At 37.0% G+C, this 21933-nt stretch overlaps 3 protein-coding genes across 3 annotated transcripts; all 3 read left to right on the top strand.

The window, feature by feature from the left end:
* The first annotated feature begins 266 nt into the window (after positions 1-266).
* Positions 267-4816, top strand: LOC124442290 (mediator of RNA polymerase II transcription subunit 18-like). The gene is made up of 7 exons (XM_046992788.1): positions 267-613; positions 895-958; positions 1866-1991; positions 2384-2462; positions 3284-3370; positions 3509-3555; positions 4062-4816. Exons 1-7 carry the CDS (start codon positions 451-453, stop codon positions 4117-4119), a joined length of 624 nt encoding a protein of 207 aa, XP_046848744.1. The 5' UTR covers positions 267-450; the 3' UTR covers positions 4120-4816.
* Positions 4817-6278: 1462 nt separating this feature from the next.
* On the top strand, positions 6279-13222 carry LOC124442296. Its single transcript, XM_046992795.1, is given in 9 exon segments — positions 6279-6429; positions 8434-9138; positions 9625-9719; positions 10260-10413; positions 10979-11042; positions 11444-11494; positions 11497-11711; positions 12253-12418; positions 12782-13222. Coding segments are annotated over 9 exon segments (1641 nt in total). The 5' UTR covers positions 6279-6396; the 3' UTR covers positions 12940-13222.
* Positions 13223-13323: 101 nt separating this feature from the next.
* Positions 13324-21330, top strand: LOC124442289 (S-adenosylmethionine decarboxylase proenzyme-like). The gene is given in 12 exon segments (XM_046992787.1): positions 13324-13593; positions 14893-14979; positions 15212-15338; positions 16153-16178; positions 16180-16225; positions 16310-16337; positions 17050-17156; positions 18947-19027; positions 19144-19233; positions 19900-19974; positions 20075-20155; positions 20558-21330. Coding segments are annotated over 12 exon segments (990 nt in total). The 5' UTR covers positions 13324-13477; the 3' UTR covers positions 20684-21330.
* Positions 21331-21933: the final 603 nt, after the last annotated feature.

The raw sequence follows: 21933 nt of genomic DNA, 5'->3' as shown, positions 1-21933 counted from the left end.
CGAAACATTAATAAAATTAATAAAATTATTAATCTCCGGTTCGTACTCTGATTAATAAAATTATTTATCTTCGGTTCGTACTTGGAAGTAGATTGAATGGTTGTAAAATGTATGAAATTTTATGGAAACCGCTGTTTTATATCGTTCCGATATTCGTTCGTTATAACTAGTTTTTTGTTATGAGTAACGTTGTCAGTCTGCGCACCGAATGTCAGGCAGCATCACCTATGAAATTAAGTCAACTGCTTCAACAAAAAAAAAGTTATTTCAACAGGCTCTCTCACATCAATGTAGTAATTTTCTGTAAAATATCAAAGAACACGTTAATTCTTCAAAAATATATACATTAAAATTTGGCCACGATCAATGCCAAAAGAGAATGCAGTCCTGGTCGTTTCAATCGCGCTTTATTCATTTTGTGTAACATAAAGTAAAGGAACTAACATCAAAATGTCTGCCGTTCGTTCGCAACACATTGAGTATTTCTTACAAGGCTCTGTTGAAGACAGCTCCCTTGGTTCGTTACGACATAGACTGAAAGGATTATGCGAACCTTGTACTGCGTCTCACAACAAGTTCGCTGACCATGAAATTGTTTACGTGTTAAAGCCATGTAAGTTCAATTTTCAAATACGTTGTTTTATCATTTATATCTACCTAAAAACATAAATTAATAACATCCAACTGAAATTTTTCTTGATTTCACGTACAACAATTAGTCTGAACAATGTTAGGTTTTAATTTTATGTTGGAAAGATTTATGTGTTCTCGTTTTATGGAAAGCTTTAAACCGTAATTTGGGTGATATTAAAGCTCTTTATACATATATATAAATATGCAGTGTATTTCGTGAAATACTTTTTTTTAACTAAATTCATGCAATACTTTACATAGACCAAGGTGCCACTGCTGTAACTCTTCGAGCAAGATGCTCTCTTGATGCTCCAGGAATGCCTTGGTTTGTTCATGCCTTTGTATGAGTTATAACAGGTGTTGGGGTGGTTTTACTGGGGAGATTGGCACTGCAAAGTAAACGCTTACATCCTGTCCAATGAACTGTAATATTAAGTGGAACGCTAACTGTGCCACCATCTTTGAAGCAAATCCTGATGCTAGTTATTTTGCATTTTAGAAGGTCTGTGATATTACTTTAAGAAATTAACAAGGACATACATAAAATACAGTAGCAAAAATGGCCATGATAAGTTTTACCTCATGAGATTTGGTAATATCCCTAAGAATACATACAAAAAGGTGTCATAGCGGGCTTCAAAATGGCCTCTAGTAGTATTTACATTAGCATTCCAGTGAATATTACAGTTTACTGGTCCTATCAAACATGAAGTACCGCCCCTATAAATTATCCTAGGTTAATCCCTGATTTGATGTACTTCTTCCACATGTCTACAGATTTTGAAGTCGTGTAAGGTTGCTAGCTGGGAGTGCTGCATCTCCTGGAATGTCTGGGGTTCATGCACCTCCAGGAGTGTCTGGGGGCTCATGCACCTCCAGGAGTGTGTGGGAGCTCATGCACCTTCAGGAGTGTTTGGGGGCTCATGCACCTCCAGGAGTGTGTGGGAGCTCATGCACCTTCAGGAGTGTCTGGGAGCTCATGCACCTCCAGGAGTGTCTGGGGCCTCTTGCACCTCCAGGAATGTCTGAGGGCTCATGCACCTCCAGCAAATTTTTGTTATGGGTGTTGCAGCTTGTTAACAATCGGGAAATTTTTGTCTTTCTGAAGCAGTAAATCTTCATGTATTGAATTTTTTCCACTTTTCGATGTATGTGTTGACCTTTCTCGGCATCAAACCTTTGAAACAGATTTTACTACATGTGACATGAGACCCTGTTTTTACATACGTTAGGCAGCTACGATATGTTGGTGAGGCAGACCAATTCTCTGAGAAAAGCAAAAATGTGATGACGAGAACATGTGTTGAAGTCATGACTAGTGATAATCTTACTACATTTCTTGAAGAACTTGGATTTGGGTTGGTATACAAAAACTCTTATTTGCCTTTCACTTTTTCCTGCTTTTTTATTAATTTTCCTTTGAATTTTTGTTTTCTCTTGCTTGGAGAGAGTGTAAAGACTTAGCTAGCAAACCTGGTTTGGTTACGATTTTTTGTTATGTTATACCATTGTGGAGCACCAAGTTCTAAAATCGCTCTTGAAAAAGTTACATATGCATATGTCTCTGTAATGTTACATTGAAGAGAAAGCATTTATTAAATATTTCCAAATGAGTTTTTGCGAATTACTGGCGAGGTGACTGCTGCCTGCCTATCCCCTACTCCCAGCAACTCACCTCTGAAAAAAATGTGTACTTTCTTATTACCTTGGTGATCAATGTTTTGTAATATCCATCATTTGAATTGTGTAGGTTTGAGAGTGAATATATCGCTAAAGGCTACTACTTTAAGAAGGGCGACATCAGGGTTACCATATCCAAAATTCATCGGGTGTGTATACCACTACATCGTGCCTTATAATAATTTGAGGAGGAATATGTTATTTTTATCGTTATACATAACATGCAGTTGTCGAAACGCAACAGTTTTCACATGGACAGCGAGATTGCAAAAATTTGGGTGTAGTTATTTGGCATGGCTTTTTCAAAGTGAGAACTCCTAGCAGATATATCACACACGCCATAACATGTCATTTATAATTTTGTATTTTGGTGTGTCTTCACGTCTTCTGGAAACAAATTCGCAAACGAAAGTGTCACATAATCTGTCATTTGCCATAACTCCTTTGTAAACAAGCACATTACAAAAGTGTTTTTTTTTAACAGATGCACTATTATAGACTCACGAATGCATTGCCAAATTATTTAAGAGCCATTTTACACCATCAGCGTTGATCGATTCAAGAAAAATCTCTTGTCGCAATATTATAAGTTATCATTAGATCCAAGAAAATGGAAATCTTTATGTATGGCTTGTAGCAAATCTCGTAAACTATCCTGTGAAATATTGTGTTGTTTACAATGTTTGTGATCTTGTGTTCGAAAGGATGCCGTATTTGGCGAAAGCTATTGCAGGTTCCCTGCCGTTTAGTAGTTATCTATGCTCCTTCACATTTATAACATGTTGTCGGCGAAGATAAATAAATAATTTCGTACACAGCAGTATATTTATAAAGGGGGTGCGTTAAAAGATTATGCCACTTCCTCACTCACACTTCAGCGATGGCCCTTCGTGTAAATAGTGCATTGTTGTAAAATATGTTTATTGCAACATTTTTTATGAAGGATCTTGTTTCTTGTCTTTCAAATTAGGTATCCACTCGGGGAGATACAGAGCATCCTGAAGCCATATCTAGTTCATATCTTGTGGAGGCAAGCGTTATATCCTCCGTTCAGCAGGTAATTCAAAAGAAGAAATGCGCAGATGCAGTGAGAACTATCCAATTCGATGTGCTCTTAATGTGTATAACACGCAAAATTGTCTGGAATAGAACGTTTCATAAAACTTTAACGACTTGCTTTTGTCTTTAAATTTAGAATAGCGTTGGTGACGAACTGAAGGCATTTACTGATAATCTTAAACCGTATCCTCTCGACTTTGTGAACGAAGAACTCTGTAAAAATCGTTACTCTAGCGTTATAAATTGTGATTATGTATATCAGTGTAGGTAGTGATGATTGAAGAACGAAGAACGAAAACAGTCTTGATGAATGAACAACAGAGAACGAGAACAGTCTAAATTATATACTAAGATAACGTGTGTCAGTGAAGGTAGTGATTAATTAACAACGAAGAACAAAAACAGTCTTTACACTACCTTAAAATATAAACTAAGATAACGTGTGTCAGTGTAGGAAGTGATGAATGAACAACAGAAAACAAGAACAGTCTTTACGCTGACTAAAATATAAACTAAGACAACGTGCGTCAGTGTAGGTAGTGATGAACGAAAAACAGACAGCGAAATCAATTTTTGCAGTTTACACTGTCGAAAATAAATAAATGATGAATGAAGTACAGAGAACTTGCCAACGCAGCTATAAAATATAGACAACGTATATCAATTGCATTTCTTAATTCATTCAACAGTGTCGTTCTGTTGGAGAAAGTGGATCATCGTAAAATCTATTCATCTGGAAACAAATGATCTCATTTTATGTGAAGGTACTGCTTTTCTGTTGATATTGCCGTAAGAAGTTGGACAAGTTGGACTGGATATGCTTTTGATGAAGAATTTTCTGAAATTGAAAATCAGAAGGAGAACAGTCTTTACATTACATGAAATCTAATTTAAGATAACGTGTGTCAGTGGTTAGTAAATGAACAAGAACATTCTTTACACAAAATAAAATTTAAACTAAGATAACGTGTTTCAGTGTGATGTAATGATGAATGAATAACAGAACGAGAACGGCTTTACATTAGCTATATGAAATATAAACTAAGATAACGTGTTTCAGTGTGATGTAATGATGAATGAATAACAGAACGAGAACGGCTTTACATTAGCTATATGAAATATAAACTAAGATAACGTGTGTCAGTGTAGGTAGTGATGAATGAACAACAGAGAACAAGAACAGTCTTAACACTACATAAAATATAAACTAAGATAATGTATTTCAGTGTGGATCGTGATGAAGAAAATTAGAAAAAGGTACGAAATCTTTAGAGACTGCAGTAACTAATAAATGTATGTACAAGCTTAGTATTACGACTCGCAAGTTTTATTTAAGCTATTTTTCTATTTCAAATGTGAGTACTTGTATTCTTAACATAGATATTTATGATAACAGCTTTGTGGATTATTTACACCGAAATAAATGTCTGAGCGTCGCCCGTAATTACTATTCCCTTTCAACGTGCCGAACCCTTTTACGAGTGCGTAATTAAAATTGGCCAATACAATTAAATCTTTTCTCTCCTAATTACTCTGAATTCTGTGCGAATTGAATAATGATATAGCATTTTATACGGGTAACGGTCAATTATATTGAATTGTGGTCGATGTTGCTAAATTTATAGAACCCCCGAACAAGGTTTTATCTGCGCTACGTTCTACAAGAAAGTAAACGAAAAATTATCGCATTTTTTGTGACATTGGAACGCTTTTATCGGTAGGTTTTTAGTCGTAGATTGTATGCATGATATTTTGGTCATCTAGATCGCAATCTGTCAAGATGAATTGTTTGCTATTCAATAATAATATTTACAACACGTCGTTAGCGTAGAAAAACTCGACAGTTCGACAACTCCTTATCTCCAAAGTCCAGTTTCGTGGATGTTTGGTTCTTCAAGGAGACGCGATGTGTTTTCAAAGTTTTTTCGAAAGCAGCTGTTTTTAACTTCCCCATGCACGTCTCTTTACAATTTCATTTATTTATGACGCAGCATCGTTTGAGGTCATGCGTTCTTCGATTGCCTTGATTGATTTATGATTGGTAATTTGTCAGTTATTGTTGTTGCTGCGCATATGTTATCTAGTTTCAAGGACTCAAATTAAACGTTCCTTCGTGGTATGAGTAGGTAAGGTACATTACTACATTTTATGAACATAATGTTTTGGTATCAAACATTAATATTACTCCTTGATAATCTCGTAAATAAAGCAGATGTAGACGTAAAGATTGATTATTTCAGCCCATTGTATTGGTAGACCTAACTGCCAATTTTGGAGATCTATTTGAAACAGAGCGGTTGCTATCACTCGTTGCAATTATTACCTAGTTTTAATTACTTTATATGAACACCGTATTAAAACAGAGTGCTTCCATACACAACCGCTTGATTTTGTGGTTTCCTGGAAAATTTGAAGAACTATTTCTAAAGTGTCTCATTGTTTGCTCTGGAAAGACTGTTCGATTATTTTGTATTGCAGCGAAAAAATAAGCAAAATATGGATGAAGTATGAACTTACGGAGCTTCCTAGCAAAGTTTGTATAAGCTTTAGCAATGCATCACAGCTGAATAATTGATAAGACTTAGTCAAATTTTGTCATCGTTTGTTAAACGTCTGTTGTCGTAGGATTTCCTAGATCTTTTATGTAAAACTAATATCATTTATTGATCAATTAAAAAACTGAACTGTGACTTGATGATGATGAAAATGTCGTTGACGTGTGTATTTATAATTGTGGAAAACCATTTGCGCTTGATTTCTTCGTGATCGTTATTGAAAATTTTACTCAAACATCGCCCTGAAAAACTCAGTTCTACTGTACTACATTTATTTTGCTGAAAATTGCTGGAGTCGAAAAGTTTCTCAGAGGTGTGAACAATGCCTAGTTTAGCCGGGTAACTGTATTCGTCGTCTATGATATTCATAGTCCAGTCGGGGAGTCATGTACCTAAGACTGATGAATATTTGTTTTGAAAAAATGAAACTGAGACACCACATAACTTTCGACAGTGGTAGAGAACGGGTATGACGCAAACTATGGACAGCGATAGAACACAGGTATGACATAAACTATGGACATCGGTAGAGAACGAGTATGACGTAAACTATGGATATCGGTAGAACACGGATATGACATAAAATATGGACATCGGTAGAACACGGATATGGCGTAAACTATGGACATCGGTAGAACACAGGTATGACATAAACTATGGACATCGGTAGAACACGGATATGACATAAACTATGGACATCGGTAGAACACGGATATGACGTAAACTATGGACATCGGTAGAACACAGGTATGACATAAACTATGGACATCGGTAGAACACGGATATGACGTAAACTATGGACATCGGTAGAACACGGGTATGACATAAACTATGGACATCGGTAGAACACAGGTATGACATAAACTATGGACATCGGTAGAACACGGGTATGACATAAACTATGGACATCGGTAGAACACGGGTATGACGTAAACTATGGACATCGGTAGAACACAGGTAATGACATAAACTATGGACATCGGTAGAACACGGGTATGACGTAAACTATGGACATCGGTAGAACACGAGTATGACATAAACTATGGACATTGGTAGAACACGGGTATGACGTAAACTATGGACATCGGTAGAACACGGGTATGACATAAACTATGGACATCGGTAGAACACAGGTATGACATAAACTATGGACATCGGTAGAACACGGGTATGACATAAACTATGGACATCGGTAGAACACAGATATGACGTAAACTATGGACATCAGTAGAACACAGGTATGACGTAAACTATGGACATCGGTAGAACACAGGTACGGGTATGACGTAAACTATGGACATCGGTAGAACACGAGTATGACGTAAACTATGGACATCGGTAGAACACGTGTATGACATAAACTATGGACATTGGTAGAACACGGGTATGACGTAAACTATGGACATCGGTAGAACACGGGTATGACGTAAACTATGGACATCGGTAGAACACGGGTATGACATAAACTATGGACATCGGTAGAACACGGGTATGACGTAAACTATGGACATCGGTAGAACACGGATATGACGTAAACTATGGACATCGGTAGAACACGGGTATGACATAAACTATGGACATCGGTAGAACACGGATATGACGTAAACTATGGACATCGGTAGAACACAGGTATGACATAAACTATGGACATCGGTAGAACACGGATATGACGTAAACTATGGACATCGGTAGAACACAGGTATGACATAAACTATGGACATCGGTAGAACACGGATATGACGTAAACTATGGACATCGGTAGAACACGGGTATGACATAAACTATGGACATCGGTTGAACACAGGTATGACATAAACTATGGACATCGGTAGAACACGGGTATGACATAAACTATGGACATCGGTAGAACACGGATATGACGTAAACTATGGACATCGGTAGAACACAGGTATGACATAAACTATGGACATCGGTAGAACACGGGTATGACGTAAACTATGGACATCGGTAGAACACGAGTATGACATAAACTATGGACATTGGTAGAACACGGGTATGACGTAAACTATGGACATTGGTAGAACACGGGTATGACATAAACTATGGACATCGGTAGAACACAGGTATGACATAAACTATGGACATCGGTAGAACACGGGTATGACATAAACTATGGACATCGGTAGAACACGGATATGACGTAAACTATGGATATCAGTAGAACACAGGTATGACGTAAACTATGGACATCGGTAGAACACAGGTATGACGTAAACTATGGACATCAGTAGAACACGGTATGACGTAAACTATGGACAGCGATAGAACATGGGTATGACGTAAACTACGGACATTGATACAACACGGGTATGACGTGCACTATGGACAGCGATAGAACACGGGTATGACCAATGGCTATAACGTAAACTATGGACAAGAGGCCATGACGTTATGCAAGCAAGCAATCAATAAAATATAGTAAATTTGTTTGCATAAATCGTTGGAAGGCAAAGTTAATCTTAAAAGACTCAATTCTCTTATTTAGATATCTGGGACCATCATGTATCTGCGCATAAGGAGTCTCGTTTTTCTGCTTGCCTTGTCCCACTTTCATCTAGCTACAAGTATTTTTTTTCACTTCAATGCAATGCAGAATGTGAGCGAATCGGAAAGCTTCATGTTGTATTCGCATAGTGTTATTTACGGTAGGAAGAATGTAGTAAAAGGTGACCTTGGTGTTAACGCAAGCTATTACGAAAACCTCACTCGGTATTTCACGTTGGATGAACGTTGTAATGGCGGTATGCCTCTAACCATGGCTATATTTCCGCTATCACCGTATGCGGAACACTCTGCTCCGAAATTTAACACTACTAAAACTCATTCAGTGAAGATGGTGTTTTGGGGCCTGTTCTTGGAACTTCTGAAGAAAATAATCCCTCATTGCTGTCATCGTAATTCCACTGTGGAGTTCGCCAAAGTTCTTTTGAATCAATTTGTGTCAGACGAACCAGCTGAGGACTTTGATTTCACATTTCCACTCTATGGTGAAACGATGCAGGACAAAATGTACAAGCAAAATCCATTTGTTCCAGTGATCGCGGCACCCAGCGTCGCTTTGCTTGTTCGCCGAGACTCGGGGCTAGACGGAAAGACTCGGGTGATCGCCACCCAGATCCTAAAATCCGTGCTCATCTTTCCATTCATCATAATGCTCGCAATATTGGCTGGAATCATTATATGGCTTTTGGTATATTAGTCTGTAATGTTTTATCGTACAAAGCACAATGCGCACTGTTTTATGAGTGGTGAAACACAATCTTCAAGTGCTTGTATAACCAAAAAAATGATCAAATGAATCTATGAATCTTTGCAATTTAGCTTAGGAGGATGACTTTAAATGGATTGAGTAAGTAAGGCGGAGGATCTGAACACCAAAATTAATACAATCTATCATTTTCGCAAGTGTATAAAACACATTTGATGTTCAGAGATGTAATAATGATCACGTCTAACTTTGTTTTGAAAAATTATACAAGTTTGAACATATCCAGTTCAATGCCTTCATCAGACAATATCGTCTTATACACTTTTACAATTGAAGAAAATCTGTCAGCCTAAAGACAGTTTTTTTCATTTTTCGACAATCAAGGTGGCTTTTAGCCTTTTACCAAAAAATCTGAGGATTTAAGATACTTGCTCGGTGGCTTTTAACTACAATGTTTTTCTTTTCAAGGATCGCTATAAAAATACCGAAGAGTTCCCCAACTCGTTTTTGCGAGGAGTCTGGGAAGGTTTTTGGTGGGCTTTTATCACTATGACGACTGTTGGGTGAGTATGAGGTGTTTTAAATGGTGCAAGATGCTCGTGAAACATGCATTTAAATATATTTCATTGATCTTAACGACACTGGATCACTGGACAGGTGATGTCGTATAGAGTTAAGTGTGGGTCTCAATGTTGAGTAGTGTACGTTTAGGTTGAGCAGATGGAAAACAACGAGATCAATGCTGATCGCCTAGGTTAGCGCAGTGACTCTGAAGTTGAATATACCGCTAAGGATGTCAAAGCGTCAGAGTGAACACCAACAACAACAGGCCTCATGCAGGGCTCCACTAATCTGGACGATCAACTTGTACAAATATGTATTGATACATTCGGCTTCAAACTTTACGAGAGCAAGTAAATAAGTAATTACACAAGCATTTCAAATGTTTGAAGAAATCGAAAGACAACCGTCCGCAATATTTCATAAAAATTTTCAACAGTCCGCAAATCATCAAGTATTTTCTCGGTCCGAAATTACGGCGATAAGTCAAAAATAACATATTTTTTATGTTTTTAACTTCTCTTCTTTTTCATTTGTGCTAGATATGGGGATCGAACACCAAAATCTTTCTTCGGTCGACTCTTTTGTGTTTTGTGGATTTTGTTCGGTCTCGTCATTCTGTCCGTTTTATCTGGTGTTATGACCGCTGGTCTTACCGCAAGCACGAAGACTCAATTCAAGATTCACGGAGCGAAGGTATGCGAAAGCAACTTTTCATGAAGTGATGTTCTACGTCAGAGTTGCTTGATAACTTGGAAAAGGGAAGATTCATCCTTTTAAATACTTTTTACTGTGTGTTTTTGTTAGTTAACGTGTTTCTTTTAATGTTCTAAAATGTCTGTGATTATCTGCTTGTTAATTGAGCTTAATATGTCTGTGCTGCGGTGACCGAGTATCTTGGTAATGAAGTGAGAGTCACGACTGCATAAAATAAACTGAGATCAGATATTTTCCACTACAGTGCAAAAATGCAAGATCCAATGACTTGTATATGTGAATAAACATGTGCAGCATGGTGCCATATAGATATGTGATACAGACCAAGCCGATGTGCAGCCAGGCTTCAGATTAAGTCTCGCTTTATATGAGCCCGGTGGGAGTAAAAAGTAGAATTTTCTACGATACCATATTATGCGACTCATGTCGACTAGTCACAATCTATAAAGCATATGGTGTGCATGTACTTTGAAAAACAAAGTCATCCAACTGCTGGTACACGTGGGTAAATATTTGATTATTGAGCGTGTCTTATCTATTTTAGATTGGAGCCGTTTCAGAAAGCAAAGAATATCTACTTGGAATTAGTTTGAATGCTCAAGTAATCGGTAAATAAGCAGCACTTGACATAACTTCTCAAAAATTGAAGAAATGTTGACAATCATGATGTGTCTCAGGCCAATGGGATAAAAAATTTCCCGTGTGCCCCACATATTTTCTAGTTAGAGCGTTGAATTCTGTAGACCCAAAATTCTGTTGACCAATTACGTAACTATCAAGAGGAACATTAGTGATGATGTGAGATGAGAGCGAGTCATTTAGGCAGTTTCCAACCTTTGGCCTTGGTCCATTATTTCTCAAACGTTGACTTAAATGAAAATGAATATGAATAAATGAAAATTCGTCCGAGCGAGCGCTCAAATGATTCTCGAGTTGCCGAATCTTCGTTATCATCTTCAACCTTCAACAAACTAAAATTGTTATGAATACGATGTTTTACTCGTTTAAGGGGTTTCTTCTGTGCTCAGTTTGTTATGGGAGGTCCACGGAAGAAAACAATCGATGGTATGCTGATAGATAACTATGTCACGATGAAATACGGTAAAAATTTGGAAAAGGCCAATGTTCGTGTCGACCGTATGATTAACCATGCCATCACGTACGGCATAAGAATGGCGAATGGATCAAAACAACTTGAACGGTGTGCGAGGACGTATATCCGTGATAACCCTCAGGTCGTCTTCAAGCTACTCACGAAGAATGTCTCCCCAGTGAGAGTAAGTGATCGCAACCATCCTTGGCTCGTAATGTTGCCCTCGACGTCTACCTATTAATTGTGTTGTTCCATTTGATTTTATGCACACAACAATCGTCTATCAGACAACATTGTGAATACCACTGGTCATACAAACCTTACATAATCACTGATAAATTCCATTATGTGTACTTCAATGTATGTGGCATCATTGGTAACCATATTTACCCTAATTATAACGTGTACTTAAGGCAACATTGTTATCCATTACTATCCATATCATCCATGTATGACATCTAAGGTCGACGTTTTTTTTTGAAGACAGTATTGTATACGGTGTAAACTTGTTATTACTTTGAAAAAATTTATACATGATCACATTTTACAATCTGGAAGATCTTTAGTAAAACAAGTATAATAATTCCGAGATTCAAACCACTTGAAAAGTACAATAGATATATGAGTATAATTGCAGTATACAAAAGACAGCTTTAGATATCTTGGATAGCGCGGGCTTGTACCCCGTTTCCTTGTTGAGCACTCACATGGTCTTGTATTTGTAGAATAAGAACGATCGCGAAAATCTTCGAAAAAAAGAAGCGGACAAATTATTTAGACAAGATTCTACAATGAAGGAAATGCTTCGCATTGGTGCCTACGTCGTTTCAGGAGTGATATTTTTCGGCGTTACCGTCCAAGTAATCATGTATGTTCGAACGTTAAGAAAAGGTAATGCGACCTTATATGAATGGCAATGCAAGTGATGGTGTTGCAGTATGAATACATGTTTTAATAACATACATGTTTTCTTCGTGAGTTTGATCGCATTGTGTGCAGTCAACAATGCCACTCCGTCTTTCATAGAAATGATGTAGCTTCTATAATCAACCAGGTTTAAAGAGGATTACAGCAAGCAGCGAGATATGTTAAACAGTGTTTTTGAATAATATTTTTTACATAGGCAGTTATGAGGTGATTTTGAAGCCCCGTTCAGTGAGTGTGAATGAGATTTTAGAATACGAGTGTTGCCTCTGGTTTTTTTCATCGTATAACTGTGTCATCTTGTAAATTCAACTTTATTCTACGAAATAGAGGGAAGGAAACAGCGACGGCAGTACTCTCAAAGTGAGCTAAGCGTACACGGTGGCTCTTTTGAAGATTTCAACGAGTCTCTGAAAGAGATGATCGAGCAATACAAGAATTTTCAACAAAAATGGATGAAAAAACTGAAGGAAATAGGCGAGGAATGATACCACAGGATCTCACAATAATAGTCACAATATAATAGCAACTGGTAAAGTGGATTTTTATGTAAATAACGAGAGCAATCTGTTTAGCCACACCTGTCGCTTTGAGCGGATCTCTTTTCTGGCGCTTCGCTAAACTGCCCTCTAGCTACTTAATGACTGAACTAATTCTTTTATGGTAGTCATCTTCATGTATCTCGTTTCTCAATACTCCCAGGCTCAAACTAATTACTTTATTATGGTCTAATAGTATAGCCGAGAAATTATTAAATGATGGATAATCAAAGATGTTAACACTAAAGTCATTCTATCCAAAATTTTAACATTTTGAATCGATAGCGGCATTGTCCATATAATCATTATTTACTTGGCGTTCTGGTGTATGATATTCAGCGAAAGTTAAACATTACACGAGTTGGGATCTCTTTGGAATAGTTCGGCGAATGAGAAAATAATTACTTTCATTTGTGTGTATTGTGCTAAGATTTTCCTCAAATAAACGCTGAAAGATCGGAAAACACATGCATAAGGAGGTACCAAAATGTCAGGAGACATGGATTTCTTTGAAGGGTCTGAAAAACTTCTGGAAATTTGGTGGAATTCAACACCCAAGCTGACAGCAGCCGACAAAGAAAAGGATTTGAGGTGTATTCCAAGGCAAGCATTGCCCACAATTCGAATGCTATTTACAAATACATGTGTGTTTCAAGTTCCATTCGTTTTAGTTTTGTAAAATAGTTTGATGAGTAGTTACGAGGAGCTGCTATACGAAGAAAATTTAGAAAAAATAAATAGCATAAGGCTTTGTACATTATGCATGACTGACAATATTAAACTGGCAGTAGTAACTAATGGCGGTGGCATTGTAGTCGTTATGTTGGATTCAAGATAAAAGTTGCATGTTTATAAAGTGACGATAAAAGCAGTACAGAGTGTAAATTCTTCGGATAAAGTACGTATTAAGGTGGAACATTGCAAAGTCGTTTGCAATGTTTATGAGTCTTCGAGTCGTCATATAGATAAAAAAAACAGATTTAGTTAACATGAATATTGAAAAAAGTCTGCTTGCAACAAGTATTGCTTTTCCCATTTCATGGAAGTCTTGGTCTTGGCAACCACAACCCACCTGCGTTCCTGACAATATCAATGCTGTCCAAATTTATAAATCACTGATATAAGTAAACATCTGGGCATCTTATTATACCAGTATATTAAGTAGATTTGTACACATAGAGTTTGGAATGCTTGTTGCTCAAAGTTGCTTTTGGAAGAACTCATTTTGCTTGTTGTGTTAGTTATAAACAGAACATTTTTGTTGGTCCACAATGACATATTGAGAAGAGGGTCCATACCAAGGTGCATTCCTTGTAAACACCACGCCGAAGGTTTCAAAATAACTTTTTTTTATGCCAAAATGTTGAAGTTTCATGCCAACCCAATATAAGCCGAATTAAGAAATCATATAAGCGCAATTATTCATGTTTAGTTCAACCATTACAACAAATGTGAATAATCAATAATAACTAATTTTGCCCTTTACACCAAGACGATAGTTTCTCCATGCTGGAGATCTCTGAACTTTTGTGCACGGAATGCACCTTGGGGTCCATACAATTGAAGTACAACTTCATAAAGCATGACGAAATCTATTTGTCAGGCGACCACCATCTTTTTTGACTCTGAAGATGACTACCGCTAAGGTTGTTGATACGTCAGTCAACAACAACAAAAACAGTCCTTCTCAGGACTATACCAACCTGGACGATCTACATTTACAAACATGTAACGATGCTCCCAGGTTCAAATCATTTACTTTATAGATTTGTTACTTAAAAAACATGTTGTTTACTCTGTGAAAGTTTAAGAGGGAAGCATTTTAGTATTTTTATTGGGCCTACCAATTTGGCTAAATAGTTGGCCAGATAACATGTTGACAATTAATACCTAATATTCTAGGTGCAGAATTGAGAAAATCCTAGATTTGGCAGGATGTAAAATCATTAGCATGATTCAAAATGATGAAATGACTGCTTACTTGTTGAGGTACCATTTCTCTATTGTTTTTGTCTACATGTCAATGATAGATACTATTGAGGTACCATTTCTCTATTGTTTTTGTCTACATAGTCAATGATAGATCTATTGAGGTACCATTTCTCTATTGTTTTTGTCTACATAGTCAATGATAGATACTATTGAGGTACCATTTCTCTATTGTTTTTGTCTACATAGTCAACGACAGATACAGTTTGGTTTTGTGTTGTTTTCCATGTAGCGAGAGCAGTTTGTACATATCATGTAATCGTTTGATTCTAAAGACATGTGGCACAACCCCCCTGCTACGAGCTACAATACATATTATTAAAGTTGTTGAGGAGGAATGCGGAATGAGTGAGGTCAAAGTAAGTAACTGTAGTCTCAGGTTCTTCATTGAATACCTATTACATATAAAATATACGACAAATTTCTTTAAAGCAAACATGTTTCAGCATACTTTATGCCATCTTCAGTGCAAACTGCAACTTTTGAGTGAGTACTTGGGTGTAAAACGGCAGTTTGAAATTTCTTTAGTCTAAAATTATATCAGAGACTGGCCCAGGCTCCTTTCTATATGGGTTTTGGGGGTTTCTTAGTTTTGAGAATTTTAGCATTGGTTAACTCCAATGGCTCACTGAGTGTTAATAAATTTGATTTAAAGAGTTTTTAAAACTCTGCAATCCACACTTTGTAAATAATATTTTTCAACATGTGTAGTTGTGTTTGCTTTCAGTAGTTGACACAAATGTACATGAGAAAGGCTGCTGCATACTCTCAAGTGGGTGGTTACTTTCTGGGGGAGGCTACATACTTTCAAGTGGTCGGTTACTTTCTGGGAGAAGGCTACATACTTTCAAGTGGGCGGTTACTTTCTGGGGGGAGGCTACATACTTGCAAGTGGGTGGTTACTTTCTGTGGGAGGCTACATACTTTCAAGTGCGTGGTTACTTTCAAGAGAGGCCACATACTTTCAAGACTTCATGCTATTCAAGTTCTTCAAATTATCTTTCCACATTTAACAATTTTTGATATAGTCTTTCAGCAGAAAAATTGGTGTAAATTCAATTTTACATTTACATGCAAAATGGTTCATACCATGCTGTACATTACAAGAATTGCGTTGGTGGCAGGAGAAAGCATTAAAGCTGACAGAATCATGTCATTTTTTATTGCATGTAGAATGTGTTCTATTCAAGGAAAAGTTTCACAACCTCATTTGCAGGAGGCACCCCATCAGAACTTTCAGCAAGAGGTAAACAAACTTAATTTTTCATTCAAAAGATGCCTGTGAAAAATATGTGAATAAATGTTTACAAATCATTTATTTTTTATGCAGATTGATGTCTTAGATGAATTCTTCCCAGGTAAATCTAGTTTTAGAATGTTCTACAACACAATACATTTAGGTTGAGCAGTTCTGCTTTGTAATTGTGAAATGAGAAATGATTAGAACGATAAGAAACGTCATAATCCTTTCCTAGTATTATTAAATATGCCATGAAAGGATTTTTCTATTGAAATGTTTTGTTAATCTTATTGGTTGTATTGTATTAGCTAATGTGATTGGCTGTGTTGTCTTTGAACTCTAACCTTCAGGATTCTAATCTGCTGCTCTACCTCTTGAGCTAACAAACCCACAGAGGTTGGACTCTTGTCAAGTCTCATAATAACTGCATATGACGAGATGGTCTCGCGTATAACCGTTTCAGAATTATTGTTCTGATTCTATGATAAAAGCTTTGGAATAAAGTCGAAACACGGCGTCGTCAAGAAACTGCTCTTGTGATGAGAATTTCTTGTCCATATGCGGTTCATATGAGACTTGACTCGTCTTCAATCCCTATGAGCTCATTTTCTGATAATGGCTTTGGAATGAAGTCGAAACACGGTGTCGTCAAGAAAATGCTATTGTGGTGAGAATATCTTGTCCATATGCTGTGCGTATGAGACTTGACTCGTCTCCAATCTCTGTGGGCTCATTTTCTGCTAATGGCTTTGGAAGAAAGTCTTGAATAATGTGATTGACTTTAATAATATTGTTGGCTGTATTATATACACTGTGTATGATCTCTTCAGGAGGTGGAGCTTATACCTTAGGAAGACAGAACAGCGGCAATTGCTGGCATTTGTTTACCATTGATAATTATATTGATGGATTGAAAATACCAGATCAGACTCTAGAAGTATCCTTTATCTTATAAACTACGATAAAGTGTGGTTAGTTTTACTTAGGTGATCAAACATTAAAGTGACTCAAACTCAAAAACTAGCACCGTTAAAGGTAAATTGGCCACTGCTGTAATTGTAATACGAACTAGAATAATGTGTGTCAGTGTAGTTAGTGATGAATGAACAGCAAAGAACGAGAACAGTCTTTACACTACCTAAAATATAAACTAAGATAACTTGTGTCAGTGTAGATAGTGATGAATGAACAGCAGAGAACGAGAACAGTCTTTACACTACCTAAAATATAAACTAAGATAACTTGTGTCAGTGTAGATAGTGATGAATGAACAGCAGAGAACAAGAACAGTCATTACACTACCTAAAATATAAACTAAGATAACTTGTGTCAGTGTAGTTAGTGATGAATGAACAGCAGAGAACGAGAACAGTCTTTACACTACCTTAAATATAAACTAAGATAACTTGTGTCAGTGTAGATAGTGATGAATGAACAGCAGAGGACGAGAACAGTCATTACACTACCTAAAATATAAACTAAGATAACTTCTGTCAGTGTAGATAGTGATGAATGAACAGCAGAGAACGAGAACAGTCTTACACTACCTAAAATATAAACTAAGATAACTTGTGTCAGTGTAGATAGTGATAAATGAACAGCAGAGAACAAGAACAGTCATTACACTACCTAAAATATAAACTAAGATAACTTGTGTCAGTGTAGGTAGTGATGAATGAACAGCAGAGAACGAGAACAGTCATTACACTACCTAAAATATAAACTAAGATAACTTGTGTCAGTGTAGGTAGTGATGAATGAACAGCAGAGAACAAGAACAGTCATTACACTACCTAAAATATAAACTAAGATAACTTGTGTCAGTGTAGGTAGTGATGAATGAACAGCAGAGAACGAGAACAGTCATTACACTACCTAAAATATAAACTAAGATAACTTGTGTCAGTGTAGATAGTGATGAATGAACAGCAGAGAACAAGAACAGTCATTACACTACCTAAAATATAAACTAAGATAACTTGTGTCAGTGTAGATAGTGATGAATGAACAGCAGAGAACAAGAACAGTCATTACACTACCTAAAATATAAACTAAGATAACTTGTGTCAGTGTAGATAGTGATGAATGAACAGCAGAGAACAAGAACAGTCATTACACTACCTAAAATATAAACTAAGATAACTTGTGTCAGTGTAGTTAGTGATGAATGAACAGCAGAGGACGAGAACAGTCTTTACACTACCTAAAATATGAACTAAGATAACTTGTGTCAGTGTAGATAGTGATGAATGAACAGCAGAGGACGAGAACAGTCATTACACTACCTAAAATATAAACTAAGATAACTTGTGTCAGTGTAGATAGTGATGAATGAACAGCAGAGAACGAGAACAGTCATTACACTACCTTAAATATAAACTAAGATATCGTGTGACGGTGTAGGTAGAGATGAATACAGAACAAAGAAAGAGAAAAATCTTTACACGGCATAAAATATAAACTAAGATAATGTGTGTCAATGTAGGTAGTGATGAATGAACAACAGAAAACGAGAACAGTCTTTACACTATCTAAAATATAAACTAAGATAACGGTTGTCATAATCATTCTACTGTGTTACTGGTATTGTCAAAATAGTATATAGATGGCTTGTCTTGGGTACAAGGCTGAATAAAACTTATTTCTTTCGAAAACATTTTTGGTAAAGTAAATGTTCTCTAGCTCAGTGGGTGTTATTGCATTTATTTTCGGTAACAAATTTTTCAGATTTTGATGAATGATTTAGATTCATCTGTTGTCAAGCGATATTACAAAGGATTTTACAAAGATGCAAAAGAGCTCACCAGGGTATTGACATAACGTGGTTCACTCGTGGACATGACTCCTTGTTTTTGTATAAGTTATATTTGTTTGCCTATTATAAGCACGTGATTAATAAGAACGGCAACTCTCTTTTGACTCAGGCTGTTGGTATAAATGACCTCATTCCTGGCACAATGATTGATGATGTAATCTTTGAACCTTGTGGGTACTCTGCTAATGCTATTTTGAAGGTATAATCAAGTTTTATCTTTCTTTAATCGAGGTTTTCTTCACATTTGAAATCATTGGCGTCAACAGAAGATTTTGAATGTTCGGAGACTCTTACGCCGGTATTCTAAAAGCTCACTCAGTCAAACTCATCTCATAATTATCCGAACAATGCATTTTCACTCTACTCATTGATTACTTTAAAATATTTCAGTAAAAATCTTGCCGTCGATGTAGAAATGACTTTGCCTTTGATTAGAGAGAGCGCAGTTTTTATGTCACCCTCAGTGAGCGTGAGTGTGAGTGAGCTTTTAGTGAGCATGAGTGTGAGCGATCTTTTAGTGAATGTGAGTGTGAGTGTGAGTGAGCTTTTAGTGAGCGTGAGTGTGAGCGATCTTTTAGCGAGTGTGAGTGTGAGTGAGCTTTTAGTGAATGTGAGTGTGAGCGAGCTTTTACAAAACGGACGTGACTATTTGTAAATTGCTGTTTCAGCCTCTTTTATCCATTTTTTAGTAAATTCATGTATATAATAATGTACAATATGTTGGTCGTATTCATTCATTGGTGGGTCCTTATTGCTTGGGTTTTTTTCCTCACAAAGAAGTGCATGTCTTCAATGAACGCTCACGGTTTCGACTCCAAATGTGGTGGCGAATAATGTGATCTTGCAACGGTGTTTTGTTTTTTAGGACAGCTATTTTACAATTCACGTAACTCCTCAAGAGGAGTTTTCTTACGCCAGCTTTGAGACGAACGTTAAATTGGTAAGTCATTTGTTTACTTTCACTGCAACGCCGAGACGCGATTGAGAAAGACTGTTCAGCCCCATCAAGCAACAGTTAAAGTTTTCACATTTTTTTATAGGACACGTTCAAAGAATTGATTAAAAAAGTACTCGACATTTTCAAGCCGGGTAGATTTATCATGACGCTGTTTGGCAACGCGGTAAGAATTCACCACTTCATATTCGATTTGTAATTGCGTGCAACTATAGTTAGACTATAAATCTACTATACGGCGTATTTGAAGTAGTTCACTTAGTAAAGAGCAGCCTTGAGGCTAATGGCCTGTTTACCTAACCGTTCCTGTATGCCAGGGGTGGGCAACATACGGGCCGCGTCCGGCCCCTGAAGGGATTTTGACTGGCCCGCCGACTGTATCCGACCATTGAATATTGAATATTATTCATGTAATAATCCGGCACACCAATAACTTCATTTTCCTAAATCTGGCCCGCCGACTGGAGAGGTTGCCCACCCCTGCTGTATGCCATACCTTATTCACTGAAACAATTCAGACTTTCTGAGAATTGATCGGAGGTGTATGATTCACAATTTCGTTTTTTAGATCGCCCCCTGCGGAACTTCCATACGGACATTTGAGAAGAACTTTCTTCATTATTCAAGAAAAGATCTTCATTTTGCTTGCTTCAAGAATTACAATCTCACATACGGCTATTACGAGTTGGCATGAGCGACATCTCTGTAAGTCCAATAGTCTGCTTGACCTCGTTATTTGTGCTTCTTTTTTAGTATGACCAATTATCATAGTCTTTTATATAGAACAATAGTAAAGGGAATGAACTACAACCAACATATAAAATATGCCAAACCGATGTATTTACATTGGCGATATGTAGAGATAGAGACCATATTTACTCTTCATTACATATTTTACTATAAGTAAGATATGATCTTTGGAATATATTCAGATAATAAGTATTCTAAGTATAAGTATCAAAGTAAATCTGTAATATTTTGAATGGTTGTACAAGCATGTTTGCACCAGGGCCGTTGGCGCCGTTTTACGAAGGAGTTAGCTCCGGGGGGGTTGAGTTGGAAATTAATAGTAAGAAACGCGTTTCGTCGTTGGATTTATATTCGTTGTATTATTATAATTTGACTTAAATGTTTGTGTATTTTGTCAATTGGAAACTTGCATTTTACGTTTATTGAGAAGTTATTTGCCGAAAACTGTTTTCCTGGTGGGGAAAGTGATACCCGCTAGCTCCACGCTTGCTCTGGCTTACCAACGACCTTGGTTCATATATATTACATGAATTCTTGCATTTAATGTCATAACCATATATATATCTTATATTACACGGTCATAACAATCGATTACTGATCTCGAAATAAGACTAATTCGACATGGAAAAAGTTAAATAATAAAACATTCAGGTGACTCAACGGGATTCGAACCCATGACCTCTGCGGTGCCGGTGCAGTGCTCTAGCCAACTGAGCTATGAAGTCACACAGTGGAGAGCAGGTCAATTTTGTTGGCTGATGTTTTCTCGTGAAAGGAATGTCATACGAAAGAGTGTTCTATGCAGTGCGATGTTTGAAATTAAATGAAGATATGATCTTCGCACTTTGCTGGACAATTTAAGCAATTGTCTCATGAACCTTTCGTATGACATTCCTTTCACGAGAAAACATGAGCCCAACAAAATTGACATGCTCTCCACTGTGTGACTTCATATCTCAGTTGGCCAGAGCACTGCACCGGCACCGCAGAGGTCATGGGTTCGAATCCCGTTGAGTCACCTGAATTTTTCCCGTTGAGTCACATGAACCTGAGTTCATGAGACAATTGCTTAAATTGTCCAGCAAAGTGCGAAGATCATATCTTCATTTAATTTCAAACACCGCACTGCATAGAACACTCTTTCGAAAGAGCACTAAACCAATAGTTCTAAATTAAACAACACGATGCATTTTG

This window comes from Xenia sp. Carnegie-2017, unplaced genomic scaffold (genome assembly GCF_021976095.1).
Source record: "Xenia sp. Carnegie-2017 unplaced genomic scaffold, XeniaSp_v1 HiC_scaffold_20, whole genome shotgun sequence".
Taxonomy (NCBI): domain Eukaryota; kingdom Metazoa; phylum Cnidaria; class Anthozoa; order Malacalcyonacea; family Xeniidae; genus Xenia; species Xenia sp. Carnegie-2017.
This window is presented reverse-complemented; position numbering and strand designations above follow the sequence as displayed.